Source organism: Polyodon spathula, chromosome 24, assembly GCF_017654505.1.
Source record: "Polyodon spathula isolate WHYD16114869_AA chromosome 24, ASM1765450v1, whole genome shotgun sequence".
NCBI classification, from domain to species: domain Eukaryota; kingdom Metazoa; phylum Chordata; class Actinopteri; order Acipenseriformes; family Polyodontidae; genus Polyodon; species Polyodon spathula.
Window position 1 is genome coordinate 24,072,369 of NC_054557.1, and position 27,001 is coordinate 24,099,369.

The following is a 27,001-nucleotide window of genomic DNA, read 5'->3' on the forward strand; positions in this document are numbered from 1 at the left end:
AATGCCTTGTACCCAGTGCTGTGTTTTGGTAGTATTTTGTCACAGCACTGCCATTTCAAACCAAACAGATTCTTGTTTGCAGCTGGCTTACCTGTAAAGTAGCTGCATTCTCTTTTGTTTGTACAGTTTGTACTGTTCTTGGCTCCACATCGTCTTCATTGTCATCGCTGAGTGATAAGTCAGCATCACTGTCACTGGTGTTGAAATCATCTGAACCAACTTCACTCCTGTTGCTTTCACTAAAAACTATATAAACTACAACTAAAGTAAGACTAATAATAAAAAATAATAATTTAAAACATATATATATATATATATACATACATACACACACAGTGCCATGAAAAAGTATTTGCCCCCTGTCTGATTTTTTGCATTTCTGCACATTTTTCACATTGGATTTGGTCAGATCTTTTTGTGGATTGTAGTATATATAGAGGGAGTCTGAGAGAGAAAAAATTACACCAGTTTGGTGGTGCTTTCATTTGTTTGGTGTGCAAGTAATTGAATATGGAATCTTCAGGTGTGAAAAAGTTATTGCACCCCTAGTTAACTCAACCCAATTAAAGGGATAATTAGGGTCAGCTGTTTGAATACTTTGGTTAATAAGCAGGCCTGATTTGGGCCAGCCCTGCCCAGTATAAATCTGACTAACTTTGGGCCTTACCATCAGAGTGAAGTTGTCAGCACACAGGTTCTAGAGGCACATCATGCCACGATCAAAATAAATTCCTGAAGACCTCTGGGGAAAAAAAGTGCCTATCAGTCTGGAAAGGGTTACAAAGCCATTTCTAAGGCTCTGGGGATCCAGCAAACCACAGTCAGAGCCATATTGTCCAAATGGAGAAAGTTTGGGACAGTAGTGAATCTTCCCAGGAGTGGCCGTCCTGCCAAAATCTCTCCAAGAGCAAGACGTAAAATCGTCCAGGAAGTCACAGAGAAACCTAGAACAACATCCAGGGATCTGCAGGCCTCTCTAGCCTCGGCTAAGGTCAGTGTTCATGACTCCACCATCAGAAAGACACTGGGCAAAAATGGGATTCATGGCAGAGTAGCAAGGCGGAAACCACTGCTCACTAAGAAGAACATGAATGCTTGTCTCAAGTTTGCCAAAAAGCACCTGGATGATCCTCAAGAGTTCTGGAACAGTGTTCTATGGACAGAGTCAAAAGTGGAAGTTCATGTGGAAGGGCCCCGTTATGTCAGGCGAAAACCAAACACTGCATTCCACAGTAATGCTTGAAGAAAAAGAAATTTAAAATTTTGGAATGGCCTAGTCTAAGTCCAGACCTAAACCCCATTTGAGATGTTGTGACAGGACCTGAAATGAGCAGTTTGTCCTCAAACCCACAAATGTCACTGAGTTGAATTGCAGTACATGGCCTGAGAAAATCGAAAACATCTCCTCCTCTAAAATCCTCAGCTCTGCTAGAGATATACCCAATAGTAGCAGCTGCCCAGCTATGAGGTCATCTCTGGTCTAAGAAATCAATACTATTTTACTGTGATAATTCAACTACAGTGCATATTATAAATAAAGGATGTTCCTCTTCCCCTCTTATCATGCAATTGCTGCGGGGGCTAGTATGGATTTCAGTCTCTAATGATTTCCTAATACAAGCTTGCCACCTACCGGGCATTTTTAATAATGCAGCTGATGCCCTATCCGTTTATAGATTTCCAAATTCCACAGTTTGCTGCCCACAGCTCTGCAATATCCAGCAGCAACGCCACAGTTCAATCAGCTGATTTCAACTAAATCCAACTATTAACAAACTTCTTAATTCAGCTCAAGATTACATGGCATCAGCACTTGCCCAATCTACCAGATCCTCGTACTCTACAGGTTGGGCATGTTATGTAACTTTGTTTACAAAGCAGGATTAATCCTACTCCATTCAACTAGGACTGGATCATGATGTTCATAGTGCGTGCAAAGGACTCTCTACATCTGGCACCAGCTACAATCAGACTATATTTGTCAGGAATTCAGCATCAATTTCGCTTGATGTCGATCAATTCCCCAACTCTATTATCAATTCCAGCGGTTCGTCTCCTTTTACAAGGAATTTCTAAGTGCTCTCCGGCTCCTTCTGCTCGCCTGCCTATTTCTATAGAAATTCTCAGTAACTTGATTTGAATTCTGCGCCATGGCTTTTTTTCTCCATTTGATGATTTAACTATGGAAGTCATATGTCTATCTGCATTTTTCGGGTTTTTGAGATGTTCTGGGAGTATACAGTTCCTTCTATTGCCAGCTTTCCTACCCTCGGTATCCGCTGCAGTGACCTCAAGCGCATCCCAGATTCTCATTTCATTTAATTTCTTTGCATTTCAAAAACAGATCAACTGCGGCAAGGACAATGTATTCAGCTTTCTAAGATCAACTCTCCTCTGTGTCCCTTCACTTCCATGTTGAAGTACATTGCAGAACGCAAGGCCATTTCATCCTCTGACCCTTTGTTTATAAATTCAAACCGGTCCATTGTATCAAGGCATTGGTTTTCAACACACCTTTCCACCGTGGTGTCCAGAGCAGGTCTTCCTTCGCAATTCTACACTCCTCATTCATTTAGAATAGGGGCAGCTACTTCAGCTGCAAAAGCCAACATTAACCAATATTGAATTAAAAATATGGGGCGCTGGACTTCATCAGCAGTTGAAACTTATATTCGTTCTTCATCATCTGAAATATCCTCCGCAGTCCATTGCTAGTATGTCTGGAGTGGGGTCGACCTTTCTGCCTGAGCCACCAAAGATTTCCCCCTAAGAAATAAAATTAAAAGGGTTTTTTTTCTTTCCACTGTGCAGGTGGTCTTCACATGGTCATTAGGGTACAGTCTACTAACCCCTTTGTCACATTAAGTGTTTGTTTTCTTTCGTCAATGTTTTTTCTTATGCGTTGTGTCAGCGGGGAGCCGGGGGTCCATCTTTTGGGGGGGGTTAGGGATTCCACTTTCTCCAACCCTTTGTTAAGCTCCGCTTCATTTACCTCATAGAGGAGGGTTCTCCATGAGTCAGAGGGGACCCACGGCCAAACCCTTCCATCTGCATGTATGTTTCTTTTGGAATTCTTCTTTCAGGTCTGATGCCTCTATGTGAGGGTCCCCAAGCGGTGGCATCCCTCGTGTTTGTCGGGTCTCCTCAAAGACAGTGGCCCCTCTCCTGTTTGTCGGGTCTCCTCAGCGACGCAACCCCCCTTCTATTATGTTGGGCTTTGAAGAGGCGGAACACCACACATTATATGTTTTAGCAAATACTAACTTTGTTTTCTTTCCGATTCGCAAGCCTCTTTGTACGTCGGGTAACCTCGGAGACGGTGCCCCTCTCGTATGTCGGGTCACCTCAGAGACGGTGGCCCCCCTCCTGTTTATCGTGTCTATCGATCAACTAAATGTTGGGCCTTGAAGAGGCGGAACCCTTCTCTCCATGTGTGTATGTTTACTAACTCTGTCAATAAACACTATCAGGGGCCATAGCACTTCCCCGTGAAGTTGCAGTTATTGTTGCTAAAGGTGGCGTAACCAGTTATTGAGTCTAAGGGGACGATAACTTTTTCGCACAGGGGCATTGGGTGTTGCATAGCTTTCTTTTATAAATAAATTAAGTATCAAAATTGTGTTATTTGTTCACTCAGGGTCCCTTTTATCTAATATAAGGTTTTGGTTGAAGATCTGATAACATTCAGTGTCAAATATGCAGAAAATCAGATGGGATAAATACTTTAACGGCACTGTCTGTACGTACATACATACATGCATGCATACATACATACAAAAGTTGAATAGCTTCCCACAATCTGTCTTCTAAACGCTCACACGTAGATGTGGAATCGCTGCATGACATGCAATTGGATACAAATGTCACCTGACTTTCATTGCACGTTCCACAGTACTAGCACTGCCTTAGAGAATGAAACCTGAAACACTAGACTGAGAAAACTGCTCATAGAATGGGAAACTTAACGTACGCTGATACGGCATGGTACTGCAAGTGGGTTTAAATATGACGTAGGTGCGTACATCATGGTGTTGAAGTGATTTATGACTTAGATTCTGGTATAGTAAGCAAACCTTTATCCTTTATTTAACTAGGTAGTCACATTGAGATTAAAACCTCTTTTACGAATGAGACCTAGCCAAGCAGGTAGCAGCAAGTCAATCGGGCGAAAAGAACACAATAAAATACAATTAAGAGGCATTTAAATTGCTTTTAAAACAATCATCAAAATACACAAAAGTAGTGGAGTATTTTTAAAACAATTATAACCCTCAGTCATGAAATCATGCAGTTTACTCTCAAATTGCAATAAAGATATATGGGTGTGCAGCTTTAGTTTGGACTGGAACTCATTCATGCATAATGAGTAAAGGATCCTTTACCAGCCTCAGTACGCACATTTGGCATTTTAAAATGCAAAAAAGAATGAGATCTGAGGCTATGGTTATAATGGAAAGCTATAAGGTATACATTTAAATAAGAGGGTAATTTTACATTGAATAGCCTTGTATACCAGTGCCTCAACCTGCGTAGAGCCAAAGAAGTCCAGCCTACCAAGTCGTATAATATACAATGATGAGTATTGTACCTCAATGCTACATGATATAGCGAGTCCAGCTTATCTAAAGTTGATGGTGATGCAAACCTATATACTGCATCACCATAGTCAATTTGTGGCAAAAACATACAAGCAGTAAGCTTCTTTTTTGTTTCCATAGAGAAACAAGATTTCAGTCTGTACAAAAAACCCAACATAAATTTCAGTTTTTTTGTAAGATGTTCAATGTGAGCCTTAAAATCCTGATTCCTATCCAACCAGATACCCAAATACTTGTAATTATCAACAGACTCAATGTTCTTGTGATCTAAAGTAACTAACATTAGTCACAGGAGTATTTTTCCTTGCAGCAGAGAACACCATAGCTTTTCAGACGACTAAAAAATAGGAGGATAAAAAAAAAAAAAACAAAAAAAAAAAAAAATAAAAAAAAAAAAAAAAAAAAAAAAAAAAAAAAAAAAAAAAAAAAAAAAAAAAAGAAAAAAAAAAAACAAAAAAAAAAAATGGCAAACACCGTTGCAGCAGTAAAGGTCATTCAAAATGATCTAGACAAGATTCAGAACTGGTGAGACACATGGTAAACAATATTTAATATAGACAAGTGTAAGGTACTGCAAGCAGGCAATAAAAAATGTCCATTATAAATACCATATAGGAGACACTGAAATTGATGATGAAATCTATGAAAAAGATCTAGGAGTTTATGTTGACTCCGACATGTCTTCATCAAGACAGTGGGAAGAAGCTATACAAAAAAAAAAAAAGGCCAACAAAATGCTCGGATATATAGTGAAAAGTGTTGAATTTAAATCAAGGGAATTAATGTTAAAACTTTACAATGCATTAGTAAGACCTCATCTAGAATGGCGTTCAGTTCTGGTCACCTCGATACAAAAAGGATATTGCTGCTCTAGAAAAAGTGCAAAGAAGAGCGAACGGAATTATTCCTGGTTTAAAAGGCATGTGATATGCAGACAGGCTTAAAAAATTTAATCTATTCAGTCTTGAACAAAGACTACTCAGTTTAAAGCATTCAAAATTCTAAAATTTATTATTGACGGTATTGACCCAGGGGACTTTTTTTCAACCTGAAAAAAAACAAGGTAAAGGGGTCACAAATGGAGATTAGATGAAGGGGCTTTCAAAACAGAAAATGGGATGTACTTTTTTTACTCTGAGAATTGTTGGCATCTGGAACCAACCCCAGTAATGTTGTTGAAGCTGACACCCTGGGATCCTTCAAGAAGCTGCTTGGTGAGATTGTGGGATCAATATGCTACTAAAAACCAGACGAGCAAGATGGGCCGAATGGCCGCCTCATTTTGTAACCTTTCTTATGTTCGTACTTTTCTTTCTTGTTCATATTTTCCAGGTTCCAGTCCAGCAGCTAAAGCGAGGGCAGGCGCTGGAGAATATCCTGATTGTGGGAAAGGTTTCAACCAGTTAGAGTATTTTAAAATGCACCAGCGAACGCGCACAGGAGAGAAACCGTATCGCTGCTCTGACTGTGGGAAGAGTTACAACAGGGTAGACCACCTTAAAATACACAAGCGAACTCACACAGGAGAGAAACTTTATCACTGCTCTGTCTGTGAGAAGAGTTTCAGTCGGTCAGGACACCTTGTTTCACACCAGCGCATTCACACTGGAGAGAAACCGTATCGCTGCTCTGACTGTGGGAAGAGTTTCAGTCAGTCAAACAACCTTATTTCACACCAGCGAATTCACACAGGAGAGAAACCGTATCGCTGCTCTGACTGTGGGAAGAGTTTCAGTCAGTCAAACAACCTTGCTTCACACCAGCGAATTCACACAGGAGAGAAACCATATCGCTGCTCTGACTGTGGCAAGAGTTTCAGTTACTCAAACAACCTGAAAAAACACCAACGAATCCACACACTAGATTACATTGTAATTGTTATATGAAAACAATGCTACAAAGGTTAACCTTTACTGTACAATTCTTTTTTTCGCTCTGTGTTGACCAGTCCTGTATATAATCCCAGAGCGTTTTGTCCACTGTCTCCCAATGCAGCAGTTAGGATATGTTGCAATGGAGCTGCACTGACTCATGCTGGAGGCTCATTGCACCATTATTAAAATATGGATGCGGTGTTCAGTGTAATAAGAGATTACTGTTCTGTTATCTTTGTGTGTGCTTTCTGCAGTAATCATTACACTTAGACCCCCTCCCAAGCTGTACATTTAAGAATAAAACATGTTGGGAAAACAAATACAATAATAATATTAAAATGATAGTAAGAATGGATCAGCATTGCATCTTCACCGTCTAAGAGCATTCTGCTTGGCTCTCCAAAAACACCACCAAGCAGTGGATGGGTATGGTGACTGAACTGCCACAGCTGGGTTAGTCCAGGGCAGGCTTGAGGCACAGAGATTGAACTGCTCCTTCCCACAAAGTCTATAGTATTATTTTTTAACTTTCTTACAAAAAATAATCATTTAGAAATCCTCTCTAGTTTGTGATGTTCAGGAGTCTCCAACCGTGGTCCAGGAGAGCCCCTGTCTAGCAGGTTTTATAGGTGTCTTTACATAATTAGTGGCTAAAGATCTGGAACACCTGTTAATCTTGACTAATTAAGCCAGTACTTGGTTCAATTAAGTAAGAGATTGGTTGAAGCGAAAACCAGCAGCCACAGTAGCTCCCCAGGACCAAGGTAGAAGACCCCTGGTGTAGTTTATACTTGCTGTATGTCCCATCTCCGTTCTGCTCTGAATGGCTTGTGGTCCGTTAGTACTGTAGTTTCACCCTGTTCTGACCGATCTCGTTGACTGAAGCAGTACTGGTACTCGTTTTGTTCTGTGCATTTGTTTTTACTCAGATTTATTCTGTAAAGGTCTGTGTAATACACTTTTATATTTTGCATTTACTATGGATTATTTGAGACAGTTTTTTTAATGTACAGCTCAGCTGTGACCAAACATTATTTCAGTTAGAATGTTGGTAACCATGGTTTTGTTGCATGTTGAATATGATAAAGGGTTTCACTAAATTAGATGTTTTTCAATGGCATAAAAAGTTTTTTTTTTTTTAAGGTTGATTTCACTCATTCTCTGCCTGAATTCAAAAATAAAGGTTGAAAAAAGAAACAGAATTATTTCTAAAATAAACATTGATATTAATCGTCAATTTGGCAAAAAAAGTTAAAATTGAAATAGCAAGCATAGTTCTAATCTGTTACAGCAATGAATATAATTTTGTAGTTTCTGAGTAATGCAGAACTTTTGGCCACAGCTGTAGAATACTCACTTCCTAATTCCAGCACAGACGCAGTCGAAAGTCAGCACTTTGATGCCTTTTATTACAAAAACATTGTTTTAAAACAGTACTATTTTTCCCAGTAAGAGGCAGGAATTCAGCTGTAATTCCATAGAAACTAAGTCATCATCCCAATTAACAATTTCCCACTGATTTCTAATGAATTCATCAAATCAAGTCTTGGTAAATCACAGACACTTATTTTAAAAGCCAGAAGCCTGTAAAAAAAATAAAAATAAAATTCAATACAGCTGGTGGTTGAATTGTCAAGACTCTTTTGTGATCCGTGTCGAGGTTGGAGATATATGCAAGCTCCCAGAAACATGTTCTGAAGAAAAACAGACGTTTTATGGTTTCACAAGCCTCTCTGTTTAGCACTGATCTGAGACGACCCTGCCAAGGTAACATTAGTTGAGAGGTGTCAAACTCCGTTCCTGGAGGGCTGCTGCTTGTTCTGGCTTTTGTTCCTAACCCCACCACCCCCAGCTTTCAATTAGTTCTTTGGTCTAGTTATTAGATTAATTTATTGGACAAACTTAACAGTTCTCTCTAGGCCTCAAAATGTTTTGTAGGTTGTGTACCTTGAATCAAGTGAATATTAAAAAAAAAAAGTATCAACTGTAAAACACCTTGAAAAAATCTTAAATATGTCCAATTGAACAAATAATTAGATCACATATGCTAATTCACAGACAGTTGCAATGAAAATCAGAAGGCCCTTGAGTCCAACATGCCTGCATTAAGTAGTTTGACATCACTGTTGATTTGTGTTTGACGCAGTGCAGAATCATATTTATTTTTATATAGCACCTTTCATAGTGGACCACCATCACATATTGCTTTATAAGATACGAGATGGGTGCATGAACTATGCATCAGCTGCAGAGTCACTTACAACAACGACTCACTGAAAGACTGAGCACAAGGAGATTAAGTGACTTGCTCAGGTAACACAATGAGTTAGCGAGTGAGCTGGGATTTGAAACCGTAGCCCGTTTTTTTAACCACTGGACCACACAGCCTCCAATTCCTGTTATTTTCCAAGATACTGGTTAATCCCCCCCTCTAGTCCAGCTAGCACACAGCTCCTGGGTATTGCAACATGTTTAGAGCTAGGATGCAGTACTTTCAACCTTGCAGTTCACTCCAGGGGAAGAAGATGGAAACTAGTGTATATTTGGAGTGAAATGCAACTTTTTAATGTCAAAATACACAAATATTTATTAACATTACTCACTTGATGAGCTGCTCTGCAAGGACACTTATTTATTTATGTATTTATTTTTGTTACAAGGTGCTGGTATAAATACATAATAAAAAATAAAGATCTTTAAAATCTTCAGTTTCCAAACTGAGTAGTTTTTCGAGATTTACAATTATACTGTAAATACAGTATAATCGTAAATCTCGAAAAACTACTCGCTTCTAAATCTTTTGTAGTCATTTTTGTATTACTTTAGTATAAATACATGTTAATTTGGATTCATCTGTTGTTTTTTTTTTAACTTTATGTGAACGGACACACATTTGCCTGTTTTCCCATTGGAAATAGTGATATTTTGAAATATCACTGTCCTTGTTGAGGCATAAGCAATTAGGAAATAACACTTACTACCCAGAACCAAAAAAAATAAAAATTGTTACACGGTGTAATCAGCTTTCTGAGTTTTGTTTAGAAGCTGCCCTGATTACAGATAATTAGATTAGATTTAACAACACATTTTATGAAGGCTCATTTCTTTGCTGATTCTTGGCTGGAGTTTATTTATTTGAGTCACCAGTATAGGTTGAGACATGGATATGGATGTAATAAGATTAAATCGTATTCCTTTTCTGATCAAATGAAATGTTGTCACTTCTTTACTCACGAAAGGAATACTGTTTAATCTTTTGTAATATAAGCATTATATTGTCAGGAGATGCTTTCTCATTATCATTGACTTGATACTGAAAAACATATCCCTGATTGATACTAAAAATCTGCACAGACAAGGTAGGAAATATCCTCATACAATTAACATGTTTTTAACAGATTCGTTTCTGTTTTAAGTGATGCCTGTCGGCTTAAAACATGTTTAAAAGGACATTTGGAAATACAACTATTTTGTCCTGTATGCTGCTTTCACACGCACACATATTCTTCATACATGTATTATTGTCTTTTAAAATGCATTCGGTCTGAAAAGCAGCTGTTCTATTTGAATTGTAGGTGAGCTTGAGTGGCAGAGCGAGCCTCCTAGATCAGAGAAGCCGCGCAGCTCGAGTTGAGAGGCGGGGCTTCGACAGCTCACGTCGTGTCTGAGAAGAGAGGGCAACAGAAGGAGATGTGCAAAGGCATTTATTATTTATTTGAAAGAGAAATATTTTGTGATTTAAAGATTTTCTTGACTACTTTTAAGCCTACAGAGACCTGTTACTACAAGAAAGTGTATGTCCCTTCAATAGTAAAACCAGCAGCTTTTTTTCCTCCCAGCAGCTACCAAGCAGTCCCATGTGCTGCCATGGACAGTGTAAAGATGGAATCTGTCCAGATTAAAGAGGAGTTTCCTGAACTTGAACCTGTCGCCATTAGAGTGGTTCTCTGGGCTGGCTTCCCTCCCCATTAAATAGCTCTGTGAGATGCAATGTTACAGCAGTCAGCCAGAGGTCTCTGAGATTAAAGCTGAGCACAATGAATTGGAGATTCCCAGACAGAAGAACCCCTTCCTGTTAATCCAGAAGAGGTGCTGGAAATTGTCTGTATTAAATGCGAGCCCCCTGAAGTAAAGTTTGACCACATGGAACAAGGGAAGAAAGAATCCAAGGACTTCAAACCAAACATCCCTGAGCTGAAGCCTGTACACCTGCGGGAGTGTAGTGTGGAGAGAATCTGCGTGAGAGCAAGGCGCTGGAGAGGAAGGCTCTCCCAACAGCACGCAAGGACGTGGAAAGGAAGATAGGCAGTCACATTCAGAATGCAGTCTAGCAGGTGAGTGACTCCCAGTAGCTGTGACATTGTCATTCTCGATTGCTCCTCAGTGTAGTTAAGAGTGTGGGAGGGACATGTAGGTTACATTATTAGATATGACTTGTTTTTCCTGTACCACACCAGTTCAAGATATAACTCATTACTGATGAACTTCAGATATAGATAGAATGTTGCCATTACTCCAAGGGAGAGAAACACTGAAGTTCTGTATATATCATTATGAATGTTCAGTGTAAAAAGAATGGTTATTATTGTAAATGTATAACGTAATGCTTTTAACAAACAATATAATTGTAGCGTGTGTTAGAGCATTGGTGCGTAACGTGTGGGGTGCGCCACCCTAGGGACGGCACAGACAGTCTGTAAGGGGGGCGCGACTGACTAAAGGGGCAGGTCTGTAAAAATGATTATTATTATTATTTTTTAAAAGGATACAACATTTTAAATATATACATAAGTTATTTAGTCCAAGTTCTTACTATTCAAATGAGCCGTTTGACGATCACTCTAGGACTAGAACCGGACAAATTATATTTGAAGTGCGGAGTGTCAGTGAAACTTCAGTGAACAGAGATGAAGTGGTGCCTTCCATGTACGGGGTGCAAAAAAAAACAAACAAAAAATTTACCAGATTTAACCACAAGTTAAATACATAAATGTTAGCAAACACATTCTTTAAAGTTTTGAAGTGTGTACTTTTTAACATTTATAAATGACATCTGAAAGTACAAATTTCAAAACTTAATTCTTTTAACATTAATGTACTTAGTTGTAGGAAAAAATGTATGCTAAGAAAAGGGGGCGTTGTATAAAAAGTTTGTGCACTGCTGTGTTTGAGGAAATAGACCTGAAACATTACAGGAGAACTTTTGAAGGCAGATTTTGATCCCAGGGCTCAGTTTCTTTACTGACTGCTTTTACACGCAGTAAAGACCTTAAGTTTTTATCTTTGAGTTCTTAAACTGGTGTTACCCATTGCAAGCCCCCACAGTTGAAATTCACATGCTTTAATCCACTCCACCACACAGCAGTCCCTCTTACTTTCTTTCCTGTTCATATTTTCCAGGTTCCAGTCCAGCAGCAAAAAGCGAGGGCGGGCGGTGGAGAAATCAGTCAGGAATCCTGAAAGCACACCAGCGAATTCACACAAGAGAAACAGTGTCAATGCTTTGACTGTGGGAAGAGTTTCAGTCATTCAAACCACCTTGTTTTACACCAACAAATTCACACAGGAGAGAAACCATATTGCTGCTCTCACTGTGGAAACAGTTTCAGCCGGATAGACAGCCTTGTTTTACACCAGAGAATTCACACAGGAGAGAAACCGTATTGCTGCTCTGACTGTGCAACAATGTTGCAACATTCTAGATATGGAAGCCATAGCGGAAGCTAGTATGGACACTCTTGTGGTTGAAGATTTTGGGGAAAGTGTATCCCTTGATTTTACAGCTGGTCCTTTTGTAATCTGTAGGTATCCAGTGAATTAACTGATTTCCAGTTTAGATGAATTGTATATTACTGAAGTACTTGAACAGTGTGTAGAAGGAAGTGAAGAGGAGGCTGAACTCCCTCCCAATCCCTCACTAGAGGAGTTAAGTGGGAATATAGGCCAAATGGATATAATGGCTGCAGTTGATCATCTTAGTGTGAGACTTGACACGGTTGAAAATGAAATAAAGGGACTATATCTTGGTACTGTCAGGCAGAAAGACATGTTAAGATACTACATTGGTAGAAAGTGTACTAAGTTAGAGCAGATCTTTAACCTTGCCCTACAAAATCTACAACAGTCCATAGTAGATTGCCTGATTAGAAGAGATAAGCAGACCGAGGCTAAACTGTTAGCTAAACGTAGTAGTACTCCAGTTAAAAGTAGGACACCTATAGAAACTGAATTGTTACTTACAAAATCAAACTTTTCCAGTGATAGAAAGGTCACCTTTCAGTGAAAACTGCCTATTAAAATCAGATTGTTGCTGAGCTTGTGCAATTGGGGTCCTTGATAGAAAAGGATTGGGCAAGTCAACTAGATTATTTTGTAAAAGCCATATCTAAAAGTAACATGGCTTTCATGATGCCCAGGGAAATACAGGACTCCTCCCCATTAACCCAGCTGTTAATTCCTGTGGTAGTTCGTGGAACACCGTGTCACGCCCTACTGGATACTGGTAGTACGTACACTCTCATTAGAGAACAGCTGTGAAATAAAATAGAGGCCACAGGATAAGCTCGCTCTATGTGAAGACCAAACTTTTATTCTAGCCAATGGCAAGTGCAATCAAGGCCTGGGGAAAATTCAGCTTGTGTACTCATTACAAGGAATGAAGTAGACTATACTGGCTTTTGTGAGCATGATGATAATCTGACTTTCCCTTTGGTGCTGGGGCTAGACTTGATACGCAAAACCACTCATGGACTTAGCAAAAAAGTGTTATGGAATTCAATATCCAGAAGGGATAAAGTACTATCCTTTCCTTCAAGTCACTTTGGAAAGTGCGGGGGGTATTACTATAAAATCTGAGTCTGAAAAGGTTATTGCCCCGTCTTTGAATCTTTATCTAGCTTTACCTTGCAGAAATCCAGGAATTTTCCCTCTTGTTAAGACAGCTACTGTAAAAATTCCCTCTTACCTGAAAACATCGATGCAAGAGGTCACAATATCACTTGAAGGCAAGGCTAATCTCCTTGAACTACTCATGAAATGGCCGCAAATATGTATGGAACAGCTTGGAAAGACGCACCTGGTACAACACAGCATTAACACCAAAGATGAAGTAGCTGTACTCAAGAGAGCCTATAGAGTATTGCCAGAAAAGCATCAGGTTATTGAGCAACATATAACTGAAATGCTCAGCAGAGGTATCATTGAACCATCCCAGTCATCTTAGGCAGCATTGGTAGTTTTGACCAAGAAAAATACAGCAATCTGCGCTTCTGTATTGATTACAGAGGACTCAACTCAAAGACTCCACTAGATGCATACCTGAAGCCCAATATCCATGAAATTCTCGAATCCTTGGATGGAGCCCGGGTGTTCAGCACCTTTAGATTTGAAAAGTGGTTGTTGGCAGGTGTCCATGCAACCCGACAGTAGAGAAAAGACAGCTTTTACAACCCCTTTAGGCCTCTACCAATTCAGAATGATGCCCTTTGGTCTTAAAAATGCTGCAGCCACCTTTCAGAGGCTTATGGAGATCGTACTGGAGGAGCTGAAAGGCAAAATATGCTTTGTTTACATCGATGATGTCATTGTCTATTCCAGATCTCCTGAACAACATCTCCAGGATCTTGATGAGGTGTTTCATAAACTTCAAAGAGCAACTCTCACTCTTAATCTGGAAAAGTGTAATCTTTTCCAAGAGACACTTTGCTTCTTGGGTCATGTTGTGTCACCTGAAAGGGTGGCTACCGATCCTGAAAAGGTCAAGGCTATAATGGACTTCCCTACACCTATCAATGTAAAAGTACAGCGTTTTTTAGGCTTGTCTGGATGGTATCACAAGTTTATTCATAACTTTGCTGAGCTGTCTGCTCCCTTAATCCATCTCAAACGGAACGGCGTTACCTGGAGTTGGGGTCAGAATGCCAAGCTGCCTTCAATGGTTTAAACCAAGCATTATCATCTGCTCCAGTATTAAACCATTCTGATTACCAGCTACCCTTCAGAGTTTAAACTGATGCCCGCAATGTTGGTTTAGGGGCTGTGCTCGCCCAACCAAAGCATAGACTCAGAGAGTGTGATTGCGTATGCCTCACGTTTACTCAATCCGGCAGAAAAGAATTATTCCACTTCCGAAAAGGAATGTCTGGCGGTTGTCTGGGTCGTTGAAAAATGACATCCGTACTTAGAGGGGAAACCTTTCGAAGTTCACGGACCACTCTGCAATGGTTTGGGCTTTTAATGCCCAATTCCAAACTTATTCGATATCTGTTCGTCTCCAAGAGTTTGAATTCAAGGTGATTTATAGGAAAGGCAAGTTAAACTCTGTGCCTGATGCACTGTCTCGAGCCCTCCCCAGGAGTGGTAGCTGTGTGTGTCTCTAAGAGTAAGCAGGAGGAGGGCCAGCCATTAGAATGAATGACATCAGTAAAGAGCAGGCTCAAGACCCAGAAACGCAAGAACTCCTACAGAAGGTTTCTTTGAGTGGCCGTCACCCAGATCGGATTTTGTTTGTAATGGAGCAAGGTATTCTGTATAGATACGTTCCTGGGGGTAAGGACGGGACAGGAAAATACCAACTTTTTGTACCAGAGAAAATGAGGCCCATCTTCTTGAAGTATTACCATGACAGCCCATTGAGTGTGTATCTCGGACGGTTTAAGAAACTGCTAAGACTCCTTGAAGTGGCATATTGGCCTCAAGTGCGTTCTGATGTACGGGAATACACATAGAACTGCATTACCTGCCAGAAGCACAAGCCCAATTGCCAAAAGCCTGCAGGACTACTGCAGTCTACTCCACTCATCGAGCCAGGTGAAATGTGGGGCGTCGATATTATGGGTCCTTTTCCCAGAAGCAAACGGCAAAATCAGTATCTGCTTGTTGTAGTAGACTATTTTACCAAGTGGATAGAGTTATTTGACATGAGAGAAGCTCAAGCACCCAAAATTGTTTCAGAAATGATAAATGATTTCTTTACCAGATGGGGAATGCCTAAATATTTAATTTCAGACAGGGGTCCGCAATTCACAAGCACACTTTAAAAGCAAATTTGCAGTCAATGAGGGGTGATGCAAAAATTAACTGCATTAACTTCAAAGACAATGATTGCTTCCTTTGTAGGGGAGAATCACAACTCCTTGGATAAATGACATCCAGAGTTTAGGTTTGCAGTGAGTACTGCTAGAAGCTAGACTGCAGGTTTCTCACCAGCAGAGCTACCATTGGGTAGGTCTCTCAAAGGTCCCCTAAAGAGAGTGGTAGCCAGACCACCTACTCCTGACTCTCAGGGTTATTCTTTGCTCGAACGTCATGCCTCCATACTAGAGAGTGTTAGAGCTAATAAATAACTGTTTGCTTGGTAAAGCATATATATATATATATGCGGAAAGATTAATTTGGCTAAATCTCTATCCAAGTTAAAAGCAAACAGTATTTTTTTTTGTCCACCAGGTAACCTGTGTCCCTTTGTTTGTGCTCTCAAACAAAGGAAAAGAAAAAGTTAGTTTGAGGGGAGAAGACTAGCCATAAAGCAGTGATTTTTTTGTTAGGCCAGGATCTAGAATTATAAAGGCAGTTTTCGTTTGTGAAGGGGAGTGGGGTGCCAGAAAATACCAGTGGTTTTTACCAATTGGAGTTGGTTTCTTTTTTTTTTTTTGAACTTTTGTAGTTGGGAACCAATGCTTGCAAAACAGATTTTTTTGAGGATTTGTGTTTTGTTAGTTTTCTTTTTCTTTGTGAACTGGAATTTTTTTTCCTGGATTTTTGGTGGACTATCGACGCAAGACTATAATAACTCGGACTGGTAAAATCTTTCCATGTTTCCTTGTTTTTTTTGCCCATGTTTCTATTGTTATCTAACAGGAATTAATTGTGTGTGCTTCTTTACTAACTGTTTGTTTGTCTGGTTTCTTATGCAATACAATTCTTGTTCAGCAAAGTTGCACTCGTGAATAGTTGTGTCCCAATTTACTGGCATTCTCCATTTGGTGATTGTTTCAGTGTCGATGCTGTAACTCGATTTTGAGTCCTGTTTTTATTTCTGTTCAGTATTAATGCTGATTTTAGTGTTTGGGTTTAACATATTTATTTTCTGTTAAGGATCCAGCAGACACACTCATATTCTGAAGAGTATATGCCACGGCTTCCTGCTAGTACTGCATTCATATCCACTGCACCTGCATCAGCCACTGAACACAATGGCCCCGATATTCGAAAGTTTTGCGCCTCGCAAATGGCCGTTATGCGCAACATGTGCCATATTTGAAACTTCTTTTTTTGTGGCACAATCCTTTCTCCACTGTGCACAAATGCAATGTATTCAAAGCGTGGTCGACAATTTGCGTGATCCTGCCATTTGCCGAAAGTATGCGGCACAAATTAACGCTTTTAAAAAGCAAGCCTTAGCTTTGCGCACACCACTCCAGCACTCACTCAAGCACTGAACCTTTCCAAGGCACAACAACGGAAAACACCCAGCGGTTATTCAGAGTTCCGTCCCCGTCCAATTTAATCAACAACGATAATAGACCCTTGTACAGTAGTATAAAACCCCATACAGATCAATCAATCAACAGTTTGTGTTTCCATATGCGTAAATCAGTTTAAGGGCAGTTTAATTAAGAGCAATTACAATATTGTAAATGTACTTGTAAGAGCAAAGTTGGATATGAGCAAATAATAGGTGCAGTGGAGTGTTTAATTATGAGTGGACAACATTTGAGGGTCGTCACTGTCACAGTTTCCAGGAGATCACGGCTAATAGGCTTCTGAGAGAAAAATGGATGGGAATGTAATAGAAAATAAAGTAAAATAAAAAGTAGATTCATTAAGATTCATTAAATAGGTAAAATGTACTCACATATTTGAGACACTTGTCAAAATGGAGAACACAAATATAGAGGCATCAGTAACTCACCTCTCTTCCCAGCTTCCTAGTAGGTAAATCTGTGTATTCCATATAATCTGTCATGGCCCTTTAACTATTTAGTTTATAAGCCATGCTAATTCCTATGATAATGCTAAACATTAGATTCAAATGTATGCATGTGATCAAATTTCATATGCTTAAGCGCAAAATTATTTGAATTGCTCTAAGGCCTAATTTGAATGAAGATGACAAATATTGCAACAAGTGCATAGGGCTTTGCAATGCGCAGAATGGTTCCATAAAATGCACATAGCTAAATGCCTGCCCTCAGCAACATTAGTTTTGTTGAAGTACTGTGTGGAGCTGGTTCACATAACAGTGCTCCCTTTCCTTTTCAAGCCTGAACCCGGTAATTATACAAGGTACAGTATAAGGACACAGCCGACGGTTGCTTTTTTACAGTGTTATTTATTTATCATTAATATCAGAGGCATAATTTCACATGCTCGATCTGCATTCCATGCCATTGCCACCGAGTTGAGGTTTGATATTGCATTCATGTGCAGGTTACGTTCATGTGGAGAGGATGAGGAAAAAGGATGCACTGTACAGCTATAATAGCTGCTTGGTGGGGTAATGCTAATGTTTGCCGTATTGTATTCCAATTTTGCACTTTCTTGCTTAGCTCTCTTTTGTATATTTGTGTTATATTGGTAATGAATACGCAGTTGGTTTTGCAAGGCACAAATTGTCAGTGAGGATTGTGCATTGCTTCTACATTTTCAGAAGGCGCATTTTTAGAAAGAAAATAGAGGCTGCAATACATTTTTTTTTTCTTTGGGGGGGTGGGGGTGTGGGGGGGGGGGGGGGTTGTCACCTAATTTTGTAGTCTCGATTTTCAACAGGGCCAGGTTAATTTCCCCTACTCACAACGCCATTTGTGACTCCTGCTTATGACTGATTCAATTGAGATGACAATTAATTTTCAGATTCAGGTAGAAATTTCAGTATTACAAGAGCCAATCAAATCGCACATTTTCCAGTTTACACATTGTTTTCTATTCATTGCTTTCATTCCCCTTAACTCGAAAGCTACTTGTTTATATTTACTCTTCTGAGCTCTTCAGAAGTCAAAATACAGTTGTGCTGCAGTGATGAGCCCCAAACAGGGCGAGACATGTCTGCAGATACTGTGCTTTGACTTTTAAAACACTGTGAATGTAGAAGCCTTCAGGCGACTTTCACATGCTTTGATTGGCTTAGTAATGCATATTTCCTGATTACCCATTTTCATCTATCTATCTGTCTATCTACCTCTCATGTGCACACAATGTAATACAGATTATATATCTGTGGCCCTCTGCTCATTGCTTGTTAGTCAGTCTGGCACTCAATGGAAAAAGTTTGGACACCCCTGGTATACAGATTATCAATTGTAATTTAATTGCTGAGAAACCTCGATCCTGAAGAATGTGTTTGCTTAATGTGTTATAGTAATTAGTATATTGATTCCGGTAACTATTTACTTACCGTTGGATTCGCTGAGTTGTAGTGAACATGCTCCGTGCCTCCTTCTCGAGCTTGGGAACGTGTATTCAATTTTTGTTATTCATGACATTGTTCTGACAAGGCTTTCCAGCACACTGTACCAGTTAAGCAGTGTGTGATGGAAAGCCTTTCCAGCACACTGTACCAGTTAAGCAGTGTGTGATGGAAAGCCTTTCCAGCACACTGTACCAGTTAAGCAGTGTGTGATGGAAAGCCTTGTCAGAACATGGGTCCAGTAAGGGTACAGAGGAGGCCGTACCTGTGATGAGGTAAAAGCCAGAACGGTACTTTAATGAATTCAATTGCTTTAAAAAACAGCATAAAAAGTTAGACTCACGAGGAAAATATTTTAGCAATCAGAACCAATTAATGCACTGTAATACAACTAAGTGTGAACAACATAACACTGCTGGAAAAAGCCACTGAACCTGCCTTTAATTGCCCATTCTGTGCAATAAACAGCTGTATAAACAAAACCGCTGGAACACAGGGTTCCGAAGCTGTACGGAGTATGAAAATGATACACACAATACAACTGAGTGAGAACAACATATCACTGCTGAAAAAAACCCACCAAACTGACCTTTCATTTCACATTCCGTACAACAAACAGCTTGATTAATAAAGTTGCCCAGATGCTCAAACTCTTGAAAAAATTATTCCAAGAAACCGTTTCAGGGGTTCCAAATAGTACACAGAGAACCTTTTTAAACAGTAGGCTAAACAACCATAAATAAACATTGAAATCTCGAAGGAACCCTAAAACTCCCAAAGAACCCTCAGGGGTTCTAATCTATACAGCTCTAATACAAAAGGCCATGCAAATTGACTAAAAATCACAGGTTTTGTGCATGCCTACACATTTGAAAGATATCTTGAATTAGACTTCAGCAGTAAATACCTTGTTGGTGACTAAACATTCCGCTACTTATTAGCAATACAGGTCATACTGTGGGGAGGGCTAAACTGGGTTTAAAATATAATTTATGGTAGCCGTCTACGCCACTGAAGGCACTACCTTCAGATTAAGTTAAAGATTTTAGGTTGTTAGCACCAGGTTCTTCTATTTGGGCCAGAGCATAAGATCTTGACCAAACACAACACAAACACACAATAAAATGCCGGGCTTGTAAAATAATCACATTTATTTAAATTTCGTTTTAATTCTCATATTGCGCAAACTAGTGCAGTCTGTTAGTTACAGTATTTCAGCCAAATACTTCAATTCGGTACATTGTTTCATTTCTCTTGTATTCAGACACATACACACAACACTAGCCAAGACAGCAGCTTCCCAAATTAAACACAGACATAAAAATGAATTTGTTTGTAAAAACTATTTAGTTTTTTTTTTTGCAGAAAATGGGAAAAACATCAAGGTTTCTGTATTTGAACTCTCCTGCGTAATATTAAAATCTAAACTCTTTTGATTTGTTTGCTCATTTTTTGTTACATGTTGTAAACTGCATAATTGTAAGGTAGTGTGTTTGCTTGCCTTTGCACTGTAATTGCATTATATCCATATTGTATCAAATATACAGAGGTTTGCAGAAGTATTCACCCCTTTACCAATAGTGTCACATTTTGTTGAATTACAAATAATGTATGTTTTTCAACCAAACTTTTTTTATTCAAAGATGTAGTGGTTAAACTGAACACTATTATATGAGGAGGTTAATGTCAGCAAAACTTGCAAAGAAAATGTACAACATGAAATTTACTGGTTGCATAAGTATTTAACCCCATAAGTCAGTACTTGGTAGAAGCACCTTTTGCAACAATTACTGCTATGAGTCATTTTAGAGAGGTGTCTGCTAGCATTCTTCATGGGAAGATTGCTCCAGTTCTGATAAGTTTGTTGGGAATCGTCAATGGATTGCAATCTTCAAGTCGCACCATAAATTTCCGATTGGATTCAAGTCAGAACTTTGACTGGGCCACTCAAGAACATTAATTCTCTTCTTGTTCAACCACTCCAGTGCGGCTTTTGCCTCCCTAGTTTCAGAGTCTTGGCTGACTCAAACAGGTTTTCCTCAAGGATTCGTCTGTACTTTGCACCATCCACTCTCCCCTCTATCCTAGTCCCAAGTCCCTGCTGAAGACAAGCATTCCCATAACATGATGCTGCCACCATGATGCTTGACAGGTGGGATGGTGTTGACTGGGTGATGTGCAGATATAACGCTTGGAATTCAGACTGAAAAGTTCAATTTTTTTGTCTTCTCTGACCACAAAATCTTTTTCCACATGTCTGCAGTATCATCTACATGCTTTTTTAGCCACCTCCATACATGCTTTAAGATGAGGCTTTTTAAATAATGGCTTATTTCTTGCCACCTGTCCATACAGGCCAGCTTTGTGTAGCGTCCGGCTTACTGTTGATGTGTGAACACTGACTCCCATCTCAGACATAGAATTTTGCAGATCTCTCAAGGTCAGAGTGACATCCCGAACCGGTTTCTTGCTTGCCCGGCTGCTCAGTTTGGGAGGGCGACCTGATCTGGATGGTATGATGCATCTTCCATTTCTTAATGATGGACTTCACTGTGCTGAGAGGGATAATTAGCACCTTTAAACTGTTTGTGTAACCTTCTACTGCTCTGTGCCTCTCTACCACTTTATCCCTGACTTGTTTTGAAAGCTCCTTGGTCTTCATGGTTGCTTTGTTGGATCATTATATGAGGTGCAGCTTGAAAGTCTTTATATACCTGAGGGAAATTATCTACAAGTTGAACCACTTTGAGTGCACACTGGCTGAAACCACTAATTTTATGACCTTTCAAACAAATCACTTGCACTCGAGCTTATTTAGGGCTGCAGTAGCAAAGGGGTTGAATACTTAAGCAACTGAGATTAATCTGTTTTTCTTTGTATATCTTACTTATTTATATTCTATATGCATTCTTTAACTTTATCAATGTGGAGTAGTTTGTGCAGATTCTACATGTAAAGTCTAATTTGAAAGCGTTGTGAAGTACGCTCAGGTGCCAACAAAATGTGAAAATTTTGCAGGGGGGAGAATACTTCTGCAAACCACTATATGTACATATATGAATGTGTTAAATACATTTAAAGACATTTTTCTCATTTCAAGAACCTAAAAGTTGTGCAAAAAATAGATGAAAGGGTTCTTTTCCCATATTAATATTAATATTATATATATAAAATGATATATACATTGCTGATAAAAGGTTTATAAACTTAGGATTTTCACATATTTCAAACCTAAAATGTTATATATGATACTTTTACAACATTTATTTATCCGCAAATGATTCAACATTTAATATCCATGTGTGAAAAAGTATGTGAACCTTTAGATTCAGTAACTGGTGGCAGCCCCTTGAGCAGCAATGACTTCAACTAAACGTTTCCTGTAACTGTTGGTCAGTCTCTCACATCCATTTTGAGGAATTTTGGCCCATTCTTCTTTACAGAACTGTTTCAACTCAATGACATTTGAGGGCTTCCTTGCATGGACAGCTTGCTTCAGGTCCTGCCACAACATTTTGATGGGGTTTAGGTCCAGACTCTGACTAGGCCATTCTAAATTCTAAACGCAGAATTTCTTCTTCTGCAGCCATTCTTTTGTAGATCTGCTTGTATGTTTAGGATCATTGCCTTGCTGCATGACCAACTTTCGGTTCAGCTTCAGCTCACGGATGATTAGCCTGACATTCTCCTCTAGAATCTTCTGATACAATGCAGAATTCATGATTGTATCAATGATGGCAAGCCATCTAGGTCCTGAGGCAGCAAAGCAGCCCCAAACCATCTCACTCCCACCACCATGCTTGTCGGTTGGGACGAGGTTCTTCTGTTCGAATGCAGTGTTTGGTTTTCAACAAACATAATGTTTCTCATTGAGGCCAAAAACAAAAAGTTCTACCTTTGACTTGTCTGTGCAGAGAACATTGTTCCAGAAGTCTTGTCGATCATCTGTGTGCTCTTTGGCGAACTTCAGATGGGCAGCAATGGTTTTTTAGAGAGTAGTGGTTTCCTCCTGGCTACACCATTCTTGTTCAGTCTTTTTCTGATAGTTGAGTCATGAATACTCACATTAGCCAAGGTGAGAGTGGCCTGCAGATCCTTGGATGTTACTCTGGGGTTCTTTGTGACTTCCTTGATGATTTTCTGGTTTGTTCTTGGAGAGATTTTGACAGGACGACTGCTCCTGGGTAGAGTAACTGTTGTCTTGAACTTTCTCCATTTGTAGACTATCTGTCTGATAGTGGATTGATGGAGCCCCAAATCCTTACAAATGGTTTTGTAACCCTTTCTAGACTGATGAGCATCAATAACTGTTTTTCTGAGGTCCTCAGAGATATTTTTTGATCATGACATGACGTGTTTCCACACACCTCTATGGTGAAGACCAAACTCACAAAGTTTCTGATCTTTATATAGGGTGGGGCCTCCCAAACTCACCCCTGAAGATCTACCTAATTATTTAAACACCTGTGTGAGAGGGTGATGGAATTCACTGAACACAAACACAAAGTTTCATGTTTGAACACCCCGCAGGGGTGTACTTTATTAATTTGACCACAAGGTGGCACTGCATTGCTACCTCACCCGAATACCTACGGTAACTAACTACGGTAAATGGGGGGCGAATGGAGAAGGCACACATACAGGTGCGTCAAAATAATAGTCCAAACAAAATGTGAAAGCAAAAAGAGAAAATAAAACACAATAATAAAATTACAAACAAAAGGTTGCTGCCACAGCAACATTCCCCCACCGTCGCTACCCATATGGCTCCGGTCTTCAGCCTGTGCCTGCTCGCTACTCCTCTACCTAACACTATGTGGGGATGCCCAAGGTTTCCCTGCTAACTACACACGTTCCCCCTTGGGACCGTAATAAAAGAAAGGCTTGTCCTCCCCAATTCCAGGCTATATTCTTCCACTTGTTTTGCTGGTCTGGTCTGATAGCACCAGACGCTGGCGTTCTGTTGCGGTCTCTCCATTATTTTTGACCAGAGCTCCCACTGTCATTCTCCAAGAAGTGCCGACCTGAGGAGTAGCATAGCATCATTACTATAGGTCAAGCACCGCTCAAGACCCGCCTTTCAACCACTCAGAGAGAAAGAGAAAGAGAAAGAGCGAGCCCTCTCCCAGCCTCCCCGTGTCTCTGCCATGATTGACAGGCGGGGCCTTCATGGCTCCAGAGCTTTCCCCCTGCAGGATCATGTACGCACCAAAGAGCCAGTACAGGTCTCCCCCCTGTTACAACCTGATTCTAATTATCTCCTTAATTGAGCTGAGGGGTTCACTTATTTTTTCACATACCCTGAATCTTAATTACTCATTTTTTGTCATACATTATTTTGTTTCAAAATACATGGAATTGGTTAATATTAACCCTACTGGATATTTAAGAATTTTGATTCAAGAAGGCTATCATGGTAAAACTGTAGAATATCCATAATTATCACTGGGGTTCACAAACTTTCTCGGCACTGTATATACATGAAGATCATATAAAAAACAAAATAAATACAGTTTTATTACCCAGGAAATGGGAAATGAAAGGTTGGTTTGATGTATTTTCAATAGTGTTACGTTGTTCTCATTTAGTTGTATAATGTGTGTAATTTTCGTCATCTTTGCACCTTTGGAATCCACTGTTCCAGGAGCTTCTTGATGATAAAAAGAAGGTTCTGGGCCGGAACGGTTTAATGACAGTGCATTATTAATCGGCTCTGATTGCTAATATGATCTCCACATGTATGTTTAACTTTCTATGCTGCTTTTTAATGCAATTGAGTTAAATAAAGTACTGTTCCGGGCCGTTTCGTCTCGTTCCGGCTCCCATCGTACCGGACAATTTCCTTATTATCAGCCCTTATTATCAAGTAAAACTTATTTTTGGTTTAGTGCGTGTGTGTGTGTGTGTGTGTGTGTGTGTGTGTGTATATATATATATATATATATATATAGTAGCTCCCTTTTGAAGCTGCACCAAGCATTGCCTTCAAAGCCGCAATTAACTGAAACGGCTTTCTAAGCGAAATAAATACTAACTAAATAACAGTTACACATTATGAAGCACATTTGTCTTGTCAAAAATAGACATTTTAATCCAGTGTTTATTAAAATAAATAAATAAATAGATAAAATCTACATCTATTATTCACATAAATGCACTGTTTAATAATCTCTGCTCATTCTACTGCTTCTGTGTAATGATCGCTGATGAAGCGCTGTCCTGTCTGTAAATCTGATGTAGGCCTAATTACGCTTGCAAATAATCTTTACTGATCCACATGAAAACGTGCAGACTAATTATCTCCCCCATATAGGAGAGCGTGTAAGAGAGACAACAGAGCAAGCGAAGAGCAGAGAGATGTTTACAGAGACTGTACTTTTGGCGAACTTGGGCAGATTTGAAGCACAGACCTTGTGCTGTGCTGGTACAGATAATGTGACATCATTATTATCAAGAAGTCAGAATCCCTGAGAGACACTGAGTGCAGCTCGGTTGTGGAAAGTTCACTTTCAATTCGAAGACGACCACCACTACATTAGGTATGGGATATTCCTGCCTTTCGGCTAGGTATTGCTGAGCTCTCTATACCAGAGCTCTTGGTCCCGCCTACTGAGGGAATAAAACAGTGTATAGAAATGGTGTACTCTCTCCCTTTGCTATCTTTCTATCGTGTTTTACTGTCTGCTTTAACTCGACCACCGCGGCTTTGGGCTAGTGTCCTCCCCAGGTACAAACTACGAGCTGACCAGGTGTGTGTGTTGACCACACGGTTAGGGTAGGCACATTGCTAGCGGCCTCCCCGATTCTGTGGTACCTCAGCGCATGCATAGCCTGTGATATTTTTATCTTGGTGCACAGGTGCTTAGTGTAAGTGGAACACGGTGCTCAGCGCCTTGGCGTAGTGCACAATCAGCACTGCACGGTACACATGGTGCTCTCTTTACTCGATGTGCATGGTGCATGTAGTGCACACAATGCTTGATACCACTATTACTATGCTAGTGTGATACGCACGGTTCTGCACAGTATGCGTTGCACAGTGTCTCGGTACCCGGTGGGCACAGTGGTACCCACTGCTACAGAACTAGTGCAAGAGCGCACGGTGCTGCACTGCACGTAGTGCATATGGTACTCTGTGCGCAGGATGCTCGGTAGGCAGGTATCTAGTACGTCAGTGCGCATAGCGCCCTCAGGTGCTCGTTGCGCGAGGTGCCTTGTTGTCCTCTGCCTGTAGGCGGTGCTCCACTCCGCTGTAGGCTACGCGCTGCTCCGGTCGTGTGACTGCATGTAGTCCATGCTAGACACCCCTGTCCGCTGTGGAGTTGACTCTACTGGACTGCCTCAGCCCGACCTGTAGATGTGCTTAAAGATTTCAGTTCATCAGCGTTGCCGTGGTGTCTGTTGTATTACCCTCACAGCTTGCTGTTGTATGTGTGGTTTTATTTCACTACCTTGCAGTTTAAAAATAATAAATAATACAAGCGCGATTCCTCCACCGAGACCCAGCTCTGCAGCGCCCCGTTGTTGAGTTGCTTAAGGCGGCTTGTTTCAGCCAGTCAAAATCAAATCAGTTCCTGCATTGCCGTGGTAACTTATTTTTACCTGACAGCTTGATGTGGCGTGTGTGTGTATTCGTTTCTTTACTGCCTTGCAGTTAGAAATAAGTAAATAATAAGCGTGATTCTTCCACGGGAACCCAGCTCTGCTGAGTCCCGCTGCTGAGTTGAATCCACCGGTTTATTTCAGCCCACCTATCGGCGCGCTGTTTACAAAAACAGTCTCAAGCGCTGATGTGGCGACTGCTGTTTTACCCTCACAACCTTGCTGTTGTGTGTGTATGTGTGATGGGTTTTTTTTACTGCCTTGCAGCATAACACAAGTGACGCATAATATGTATCTTTATTCTATAGACGGGCTTTTTTTTATTCCTTCTCCTTCCTGTGTGCATTGCACTTAGACAAAAAATAAAAACATAGAGAAATACAAAAAAAAAAAAAAAAAAATTAAAAAAGCTGATAACTTTCTCATTTACTGATCAGATGACAACGATGTTTTAATCAACCTATCAGTGCGCCTTTATTGGCTTTTCTGTGGGTAGCAGGTGGGACAAAATCAGTGCTGCA

General features: G+C 40.1%; 1 protein-coding gene across 1 annotated transcript in view; it reads left to right on the top strand.

Annotated features, from left to right (window-relative positions):
* Positions 1–7,357, top strand: part of LOC121298814 (zinc finger protein 271-like) — a 105,453-nt gene extending 98,096 nt beyond the window's left edge. The window contains 1 exon segment of the mRNA XM_041226045.1: positions 6,119–7,357. Within this exon segment, the coding sequence (XP_041081979.1) occupies positions 6,119–6,484 (366 nt within the window). The 3' untranslated portion in view covers positions 6,485–7,357.
* Positions 7,358–27,001: the final 19,644 nt, after the last annotated feature.